General features: G+C 37.4%; 3 protein-coding genes across 3 annotated transcripts; 1 reads left to right on the forward strand and 2 right to left on the reverse strand.

The window, feature by feature from the left end:
* Positions 1–293: 293 nt before the first annotated feature.
* Positions 294–4,057, forward strand: LOC120174351 (transcription factor UNE12-like). Its single transcript, XM_039181239.1, has 6 exons — positions 294–829; positions 1,826–1,945; positions 2,315–2,380; positions 2,800–2,865; positions 3,069–3,146; positions 3,237–4,057. Exons 1-6 carry the CDS (start codon positions 494–496, stop codon positions 3,465–3,467), a joined length of 897 nt encoding a protein of 298 aa, XP_039037170.1. The 5' UTR covers positions 294–493; the 3' UTR covers positions 3,468–4,057.
* Positions 4,058–5,134: 1,077 nt separating this feature from the next.
* Positions 5,135–5,643, reverse strand: LOC120174423 (photosystem II reaction center W protein, chloroplastic-like). Its single transcript, XM_039181277.1, has 2 exons — positions 5,543–5,643; positions 5,135–5,486 (listed from the first exon to the last, which is right to left on the reverse strand). The coding sequence occupies exons 1-2, from the start codon at positions 5,641–5,643 to the stop codon at positions 5,135–5,137; spliced, it is 453 nt and encodes a 150-aa protein (XP_039037208.1).
* Positions 5,212–9,835, reverse strand: LOC120174434 (probable galacturonosyltransferase 6). The gene is made up of 6 exons (XM_039181284.1): positions 9,586–9,835; positions 8,778–8,926; positions 7,939–8,243; positions 7,439–7,796; positions 6,732–7,247; positions 5,212–5,806 (listed from the first exon to the last, which is right to left on the reverse strand). The coding sequence occupies exons 1-6, from the start codon at positions 9,833–9,835 to the stop codon at positions 5,759–5,761; spliced, it is 1,626 nt and encodes a 541-aa protein (XP_039037215.1). The 3' UTR covers positions 5,212–5,758.
* Between the last annotated feature and the right edge of the window lie 245 nt (positions 9,836–10,080).

Consider the following 10,080-nt stretch of genomic DNA (forward strand, 5'->3'; position numbering starts at 1 on the left):
TTAAATTAGAATCAAATGATATTATAATATTATAAATATTTACAATTAAATTTAAATATAAACTCGAAAAATTGACTCAACTCGAATTTTATAAACTCGACTCGACTCAAAAAAAAATTCAAGTCAACTCCGAATTGTAAAATAGGACTCGTCAAATCAAATAACTAAAAAATTTTTTACTCGACTCGATCGAACGCTACCAATAAACATAAAAGAGCATAAGAAAAACATGGTCTCCCACATAAAAAGGACTTATAAAAGGAAATTCTCCATTTCCTCCTTTTTCCCTTTGCCTTTCTCTCTTAGAACTCAGTTGAAAACCCCAAAAACACAAGAAAACCCAAGCCTCTAGTGATTGAAGCTAGAAACAGAAAGATATGATCTAACTTCATTTTCTTTTCTTTTGTCGGGCTTTCAATTTCTTGCATGTTGATGCTCTTTGGTAGCTTTAGCTCGCTACTTCCACTCACTTCAAACTCTCTTCGACTTTCTTATGGCTAATAACCCCCACGAAGCTCCCGCCGATGATTTCCTTGAGCAAATCCTTGGTCTCCCTAACTTCGCGCCTTTGGAGGCGGGATCGGCTGGACCCGACGGTGGATTGGCTGGAACCGCTGCGGGTGCTGCGGCGCCAATGTTTCTACAGCTCAACTCCGGTGATGGCGCCGGACATCTCGGCGGAGGTGGTGCGTTTCCTGGACAGGTTTTTCCGTTGGGGTTGAGCTTGGACCAAGGAAAAGGCGGGTTTTTGAAGCCCGACGAAGCTTCAGGCAGCAGCAAGCGGTTTCGTGACGAAGTCGTCGATGGCAGGGCTTCTTCCGTAAAAAACGTAAGAAAAATCGTAATTTATCTCTTCTTTTCATTTATAATTATCAATTTTTGTTTTTTGATACCCGAAAAGGGTAGATGTCTTTCTTTTACCGCGGTAATTTCCTTTGTGCAACTCAAAAAGCTGGTTATTTTGTGCTAACTGATGATACATTTCTTATTAATTAATCACTTTCCCCCCCAGTAACATCTACATGTTTCTTTGTCCTTGTTGAATTATTTCAAAGTTTTGCATTGCCAAGTGTGTCCATGAGCTTGACTCCAATTTCTCTGTCTGGTTCTTTATCATGTTGCTATGTCCTTCCGTTTCAGTCTAACAGCACAGAAGACAAGGGAAAACATGTCAGGTTTTTATATTTGACCAAGTAAAGAGTACACAAGGTCTTTCTAGGATCTTATGAGTGATGTAAACTAACTGCAGTGCAGAATTATTAGATTCCCCTGCTAATTACCCAAAAATGAAAGCTTCGCCTTTTGAGGACTAAAGAGTTATATAGTGAAAGAAAAGTCTCATATCTCAATTAATAAGTGACTGTTGATTCCTTAGTTCGAAGTAAATTGACGTTTTTCTCATTTGACTTACCAATTTTTCTTATGCTAGTGGTCCATCTACCCAAAGAATGGCTCTAGCCGTCAAAAATTATGAACATCATATACGATTGAGTTCACTTATCTGTGGAAGGTGTCAAACTTCAGAAGATGTTCTATCATACAAAGCAGTTGGTTTTGTACTTTAGTTATTTATAATTCCGGTTTATTCTACAAATTTTATGGGAAATATTATGCAGAATTTTTTAAAATTCTAGAAGCCCAATTATAGTAAGATTTATGTTGCTTTTTACAGGTAAATTCTAAAACATCAGATTGGGTTTACTCTGAACTATTATGGTTAAGATGATTTTTTTACCCCTTTTCCTTGTTGAGAGGAGAGATGTTGTTTGAGGAAAATGGTTGAGTAAATCCTATCATTGGTGATATGACTTGTATAACTTTCCAGATTTTCCATTGCTCTCCAATGCCTGCAAATGTTGCTCCATCACCACATCCACCAACAATGCGTCCGAGGGTGCGGGCTAGACGAGGACAGGCCACAGATCCACATAGCATTGCTGAACGGGTAAGCTTAATTTATCAAAATAAACAATCACAGGAAATCATGATAATGAAAAAAATATATCGAACAACAATCATTGAGGCGTATGTTTCTGTTGGAATGTGAGGCAATTCAAAAGGACTTCTTCTCACATCCCTTAAGAAACTCATTGGGACCAGTGTCTATAAGCCATTTCACATTATATAACTGGTAAGAGTCAAGTTGAGGGGTTGGACTTGAGTGCCCAAGAACAAGGATTAACCATTCAAAAGGATTGAGTAGTGTAAATTGGGAATTCCCAGTGTGAATGGTCTTTTAGATACTATTTTTGTTGTTTAATTAATACGCCATGCTGAAGTTTATCCCCTGAATATGGTTATATATGTTGTACAGTTGCGCAGGGAAAGAATTGCTGAAAGAATCAGAGCATTACAAGAACTTGTTCCTAGTGTTAACAAGGTCTGTTCCTTTCTTTCATTGTTTCATATGAAATGACTTGCGTGTTTCCAATATCTTGTTATATAACCTTGCAATATAGTTTTACGACTAACCTTGTGGTGTGAAGCTTTAAAACTGTAACTTTATTATTGTTTGAGGGTTTCTCAACTTCCTCCGGCTCAGTTCCTATCTAATTGGTTGTCTGTTGGTCGAATTGCATGTAAAAAATGAATGCATTGGGGAGTCCTAATCTGAGAGCTAGTAACTCGTAACTATACAGTTTAGTGTTGTTGAACCTAGCTAAGTTGATCACTGTTATATGAATCTCTTTGAGACAGGTAACTTTATGGTAGATTTTTGTGTTTGGGGGGGGGGGGGTGGAGTTTAACTATGTTGATATGTCTTCACTTCATTTAATAGTGACACGTTCCTTCGTGCAGACTGATAGGGCAGTCATGCTTGATGAAATTGTAGATTATGTGAAGTTCCTGAGGCTCCAAGTTAAGGTACCATTAACTCTTTTACCTGTTTGATTTTGTACTTCGTCTTCGCATATTTAATATATATATTTTAATTTCATATTGTAGTGCTGCTTAGATCATGTTTATGGGATTTGTCTACGATGTCTTATAGATGAACATGCATTTTGGTTTCTAAAGTTTTCTTTTCTCAGTATACTTGGGAGTCATTTTTATTGATTATTTAACAGGTTTTGAGCATGAGTAGGTTGGGAGGGGCAGGTGCAGTGGCACCACTCGTGACGGACATACCATTATCATCGATTGAGGTATAACAAATATGTAATCATTCATGCGCCCTACATTTTCTTTTTATCATCGGTTGAATTGGGCAATTGAGATTCCTTTATTACACCCAGGATGAAAACGGTGAGGGTGGAAAGAGTCAACCGGCGTGGGAGAAATGGTCAAACGACGGCACAGAGCAACAAGTAGCCAAGCTCATGGAAGAGAACGTTGGAGCTGCCATGCAATTCCTCCAATCAAAGGCCCTTTGCATCATGCCCATCTCATTGGCCACGGCAATCTACCCCGCTCAACCGCCGGATACCTCCTCCGTCTTTAAGCCCGAAACGAATCCCCCTTCATAGAAAGAAAGGAAACGGAAATAAGGGTAAGCATCCCACAGTCTCGTGCTGGGTCCCGCATCACAAAAATAAAGTCAGATGCTTTGCCATTCTCTTCCACCACCACCACCTTTTGTTTTGTTTTTCAAACGGGGTTTGATGTCTGCCTAAGAAAATACCGGCAGGCCCTTCATGTCTTGACAAGTTAAAAAGTTGAAAAAAAAGAGGCGGTGGGGGGGAGGAATTGTCAACCTCACTTGATATGCTATTCCTCTTTTTTGTTTCAAAGGTGAGGTTAGTGGACAATGATGGAAGCACTTTCATAGTGGGGGGGGCTCTGATTTTCGGTTAGTGGGTTGTCGGCCATACAAAATATATTATATACATATAGTGTTATTGTAACACTGGTGTTTTCCGAGGAAAGAAATGCACAGTAGTAGGAGAATGGATAATGGTTGGCTACTCTAAAATGCTTGTTGCTTTGTGTCCAACTGATATTTGATAATGCCAAACTTTGTTTACTTAGAGTAATTTGACTTGCCTTTTCCTAGTTGTAATGGGATATCATTATTACTATATTGGATCGGACGGAGGGCGTCGAGATGATTGGCCGGGTTTGGTTTGTTTCCAACTTCCAAGTCTAATCATTCTTTAGTGGTATTAAGTAATGTGATAAATCTTATCCTAAGGCAAGGGTATGTTGTCACGTTAGAATCATGGTTAAAGTATGGTATAATTCTGTGTTTGATGATATTTATTTAAAAGTTGTTAAGAGCACAAACCAATTTACTTAAGTGTCTTAAAGGTTGTGTGTTCGAGCACGAGCAGTTGTAGCAGGGTCATTGATCATTCATTGTCAAATTATTGAGAGTAATTAGAACAAATATTACTTTCTATTCATCTTAGTTTAATACAAAAAAAAGTTGTTGGTAGGAAACATAATGAACCTCACTTGAGGAATTAGTGAAGTCATGTATTTATGTGTATTCATGAACTGATTTAAGTGTCTCAGACAGCCAATCAAGTTGAGATTTAATATTTGATTTATTCTCTCAATTTAACATCCCCACAGATTCATCTTCTAAACAAATCAAGCATACATGGATAGTACCACCAACTAGAAAAAAAAACATTCAGAATGGTGTAAAATGATTTTGTTTTCCTCAAATAAGGTAGTTGCTAAATAGTAAATAAGTTGAAAGATGACTTGTTTTAAAAAAAAACACTCGTTTTATTAATTTAACGCTTTTTCTGTTAACTTGTAATTGATTTTACATTGATTATTTATTTTACTTGAATCAAACACTAAAATGTAAGAAGTATATATTTCAAAAAATAAATTATAGTGAAACAAATAGGGCTTTAAGTTGTATGCAACAGTTTATCTATCAATAATTTTTCAATTTTCAAAGAAATATAGAGATAGATACTGGTGAGAGAGACAATTGCCCTAAAAAATTTAAAATTATCATATATTTTAAATTTTTTATATTTTCTATTAAAAAACCTTTGTCCTTTTTAAAATTTTATAAATTCGTTCGATCTTAAAATTTTAAAAACTCACCCTCTAAATCCTGCATCCTCTCTGAAACATATATATATATATATATATATATATATATATGAGAGAGAGATAGAGAGAGAGTACACATGGTGTAGTGTTATTACAAGATAGAACAGCCGAACCCTGTTCAAACATGATATAGATATACGTGTGCAATGAACAAGACCGAAAGGAAATCGATTGGGCTAAGGCTAGAGGGACAATCCAGACTCCTCATCTCAAGGGAGGAAGTGTAAACAAAGTAAAGAGCCCAAATCAAGCCGAATGCTCCAAACAGTATCCACCCAAGAATATTGTTGCTAAAATCGGTCGACATTCTCTCGTCCACCAGAGCCATGGCCCGCGGGCTCGACATGGTAGCCGCACATGCTGCTGCCAGCAACGATGCACTCATCCCCATGCCCGACCCTTTGCCCTCACCACAACCCTTCTCCTCCGCTGAACACATCACTTCCCTCTCTTTGCCATCCTTGGCAGCCCTGAAAACAAAATATGCAGTTGAAGTTATAAAAGGGAAACAACCCTTTTAAATTACCATATAAACTTACCAATGGCAACCGGGGACTCAAGCCTGGGTAATGGCCTGGTTGCAACAGCTGCAGTGATGATTGATGGGGTAGCTGATATGGTCTCCATATTGCTGATTCAATTGAGGAAGAGAAGAAACTGCTAAAGCTCAGCTTAGTGATTTTGCTGCGATGGCTGTAGAATCCATTTGGCAAACCAATTTACCCACTTCGTCTGATATCCCCTATCTACATACTCCCAACCAATTTCGTCCACGTGTTGCAACATCCACCTATAAAAAAAAAGATTGATCCAGGAGTGTTCCAATAAAGACAAGAAAGCTAACTTGGACCCCACATAAAAAATCAATTTATTGATATGATTCAAAATAAAAATTAAAGGTTTTTTCAAGTATATCTAAGCCTGTTTTAGTGGAATTATTTTGATCAGTTATGCACAAATGTATAGCCCTCCGAGTACAGCAATCCACCCCACCCCCTAAAGAATCTTATCGTCGTAAATTTGACTCAACCCCTAAAAGATTATCGGAAAAAATGAGTTGACATTTACATGAACGATTGTTGGAAGAATGAGATCAATAAGAGCAGTTCCCGTGAGCTTCTTCAACTAGTAATGTGGTATGAATCAAAGAATCCCACTTCTATGTTTGTGATCATCGATTAATCATTGATATTGCACTGCTGCATGTAAGGTTGGTCATACTGCAAATATTTGCTCCAATAGCCCTTGTATTTTGCGATTCCGATTTCCAGCCAAGGTTTCAGGACCCCATCATAATGTAAAACTGCGGCATGCTCGATATTACTCGAACTGAGACCGGCATTATAACCTAACCTGAGTATGTGCCATCTCTTATCTAATGCTACAGTCTGGTTGTAGAAGGTAATCCAACCTAGGGGCAAGCTTCCTGCTTTCCACAATGACCTCTCAAGTCCCCGTAAAGAACCAGGCAAACAGGCATATAATAAAACACACGGCAGTACGAAAAATCTTGAAAACAAGCTTTGAATTAACATTCTTTTCGATTCATCAGAATAGAACAACATAGCATTGAAATGGAAAACAAGCAACATGTCATTTAGAAGAAAGGTGACCATCTTTTCAAGGAATTAATGTGCAGCCAAAAGGAAAAAATCACAAGCATAATATATTAACACGGAGCAAATGCAAAAGAAAAGGAAAGTAAAAGCCCTTACCAGTTGCATACGATAGAGCCCGGTTATGTTCTTTCTTCTCCATTCATGGAGTTCAAATAAATTCATACCAAATGCCCATGTGCAAGCATTGACATCAAACTTCTTCGCTAAAAATGGGTCTGACAAGTTTACATACATATGCATTGCATGATACGAAGCTTCGCTTTCCTGACAAGTCTCCACGGCCGCATTTACCTTCCCCTTCATGTCAACACTCCAAATTTCGGTTAAATCTCTTTGCACTACCACGTCATGATCAAAGAACACAATCTTATTCAGTGATGGAAAGATGTCTGGCAGATAGAACCGAAGATGGTTAAAGACAGAAGTATATCTTGGATCATTGGACTTCTGTTCTGATGATGCTGAAATATGATTGGATGGTAACCATTCAAAATTTTCTATACTCTGAATATGAATTGTAGCTTTCCCAGGAGGATTTAATAAAAACCACATTGAAATTGCAGGGAGGTTGAGAGAATCAGTCACCACATGAAAAACAATTTTCTCCGGTTCCTGCATTGTCAAAACTAATTATCAGGGTACATTACAATTACATCCACCAACATGTAAATCATAACAAGTAAACAGTTACTCTCTAGTAAAATAAAACAACAAAGCATCCTCGCATAAAACAAGACAAGATTGGAATTTAATGAAAATTGATAAAATAATAATAAAAAATGGAAGTAGCAAAGGCAGTTTACCTTGGCAGAGAAAATTGTGGAATTAACAACCACTGCGCAAGCCAAAATATTGTCAGAGAATACAACATAGTGATAAAGGTCTGTATCATTCAACTTTTGTTGGTTAGGGAACTTCCTTTCCTCAGGTTGAAGGAAAAAATATTCAGCTGTCAACCACATCGAGAGGCAGTGAAGGCCTTTAGGGGTAGTCCTTCCAGCAAGTTGAACAAGATATGACTCTTGATTCTTCTGCGCCTGAATCTGTTCTTCAGCATTATAAGCCATGGCACGAAGTTTTGTTGCCATTTGAGAGCAGTGAGGGTATGCACGACTTGCTTTGGAAAATGAAGCCTCCATTCCTTTCATTTTCTGTGAAGCACTGAAAAAATCAACTGTTCCTCAGATATAAAGCTCGTGGAAGCAATTTAACACTAAACTTAAGGTTAGTTACTCTGGTACTTGAGAATTCAAGTTTGTTATTGGATATAAAATGCAATGGAAAGTTTTGTCTACTTCTTTACCTCCGTGGCAAATCAGAATCCTTGCAGGCATCACCGATTGCTTGTTCAACCTCTTTGATCCGTGTTCTAAACTCTTTAATTAAGTGAGAGTTACTATTTGGTGGTGCAAAACTTAAATATGCTTTTGCTAGAATGAGCTGATCTCTCATCAGTTTTATCTTCTCATCCACTACCCCGTGTGATTGAGACTGCAAATGCTGATCACGTCTGCGTCTTTCTTGACTGTGCAAATGCTGGTCACGTCTGCCTCTTTCTTGATTGTGCAAATGCTGATCACGTTTGCCTCTTTCTTGATTGGGTTGCTCCTGCAACCAATAAATAAATGTTAACAGTATGTTCTATATATGTATGTATATATATGTACTCAAGCTCTGACATTCCAGAGAAGAACTACCCTCATCCTAACTCCTCAACACACACACACACCAAAAAAAAACTGTAACCTTCAGATTCTGATAGTAGTATTGTTAAGATTTAAATATTTTATTTCATATTTATTAATATTTGAAAGTAGTAGTTGTTGGTGGGTTTGACCGAGTCTTTAAGGATTTGTTATTTAGTAGAATTAGTGTCTTAGTTGATGCTATTTTATAAGAGTAGTGCCGTAGTGGTTAGTTATGATGTAAAGCCTATTTTATACGGGTAGCATGCGAGTGAGAGTTAGTCTTGATGTGTGAAAGCCTTTAAAAAGAAAAAAAGAGCAACCTTGAATGGATCTTCTGTTTATGCTTCTTTTCAATATGAAAAGTTTTTATTTTGTTTTTTATGTAGGAAGTTGGGACATGGTGAGAAGTTTTGTTTTAGCAGGTCCTTAAGGATAAAAAAAGATTTGATCCCACAATGGGATCTCTCAATTTGAGCACTGACGAATAGAAGGGGAGTTCAATCAAGTCCGTGGCAGCTAGAGGAAATCGTGGGGGTGGGTAGTCTAATTTTCCTATGTTGGCAACAGGGGGATCAAATATTGTTGCGTCTTCTGGGACTTGTTCTGGTCACCAAACAAGAGTATGTGTGGAACGTTCTTTCCAAATTCAAAATAGAGAAAATTGGAGGAAATGGGACAGGGAACGTTCTTTTCCAATTCAAAAGAAGGTAGATGGTGTCAAAAGATTGAGGAGTGATACAGTTACTCCGAACAATCAGGGTAAGAACAAAACTGTAGATAATGTTATATCGGCAGATCTGACTTCTCAGGTCAACCAGGTACAATGAAACTTTTAAGATGGAACGTCTGAGGGTGAGAATTCCCGAACTGTTCGTCATCTCAAGTATATGTTGAGAGACAAAAATCTCGCTGTAGTTTTTTTCATGGAGACGAAATTACATAATTCTTGTATGGAAAGAGTTAACTTAGAAAAAATGAAGAAATAATATTTGTCTTATTATTGAATGAGTACAAGGCTTCCTTTTATACAGAGGGAAATTACAACAAAAAAAGGAAACTAATTAGAGCCACTATTTGACAGCTTTTACTTTCCTACTTTGTCTTGATTTACAGCTTTTACTTTCTATATTTACATAGAAAAAAAAATCCTAGAATATCTCACGGATTATGACTAAATCAAGGTTTTCAATGACCAAATTTCAACATTCCCCCTCAAGCTGGTTTAAAGATATCTTCCATAGCCAGCTTGCTAGTCAACTTACCAAATTGCTTCTTGTGTAGTCCCTTCGTTAGTACATCAGCTAATTGTTCATCAGTTGGAATATATGTCATGCATATTATTCCTGCATTGACTTTCTCCATGATGAAATGTTTATCCACTTCTATATGTTTCGTGCGATCATGAAGAACTGGATTATGAGCTATAGCAATAGCAGCTTTGTTGTCACAATATACCTTGATTGGAGTCGAGTAAGAAAACTTTAATTCTTCAAGAATCCTTTTTATCCACATCGCCTCGCAGATTCCATGGGCAACGGCTCTGAATTCTGTTTCAGCACTACTTCTAGCTACCACATTTTGTTTTTTACTCTGCCATGTAACTAGGTTTCCTCCAACAAAGGAAAAGTATCCAGACGTTGATCTTCTGTCTGTAACACTTCCTGCTCAATCTGTGTCTGTGTAGACTTCAACTTGAAGATGTCAATGTTTCTTGAACAATAAGCTTCTTCCTAGAGTTTCTTTCAAATATCTTAAGA

Source organism: Hibiscus syriacus, unplaced genomic scaffold, assembly GCF_006381635.1.
Source record: "Hibiscus syriacus cultivar Baekdansim isolate YM2019G1 unplaced genomic scaffold, ASM638163v2 tig00003096_pilon, whole genome shotgun sequence".
NCBI lineage: Eukaryota > Viridiplantae > Streptophyta > Magnoliopsida > Malvales > Malvaceae > Hibiscus > Hibiscus syriacus.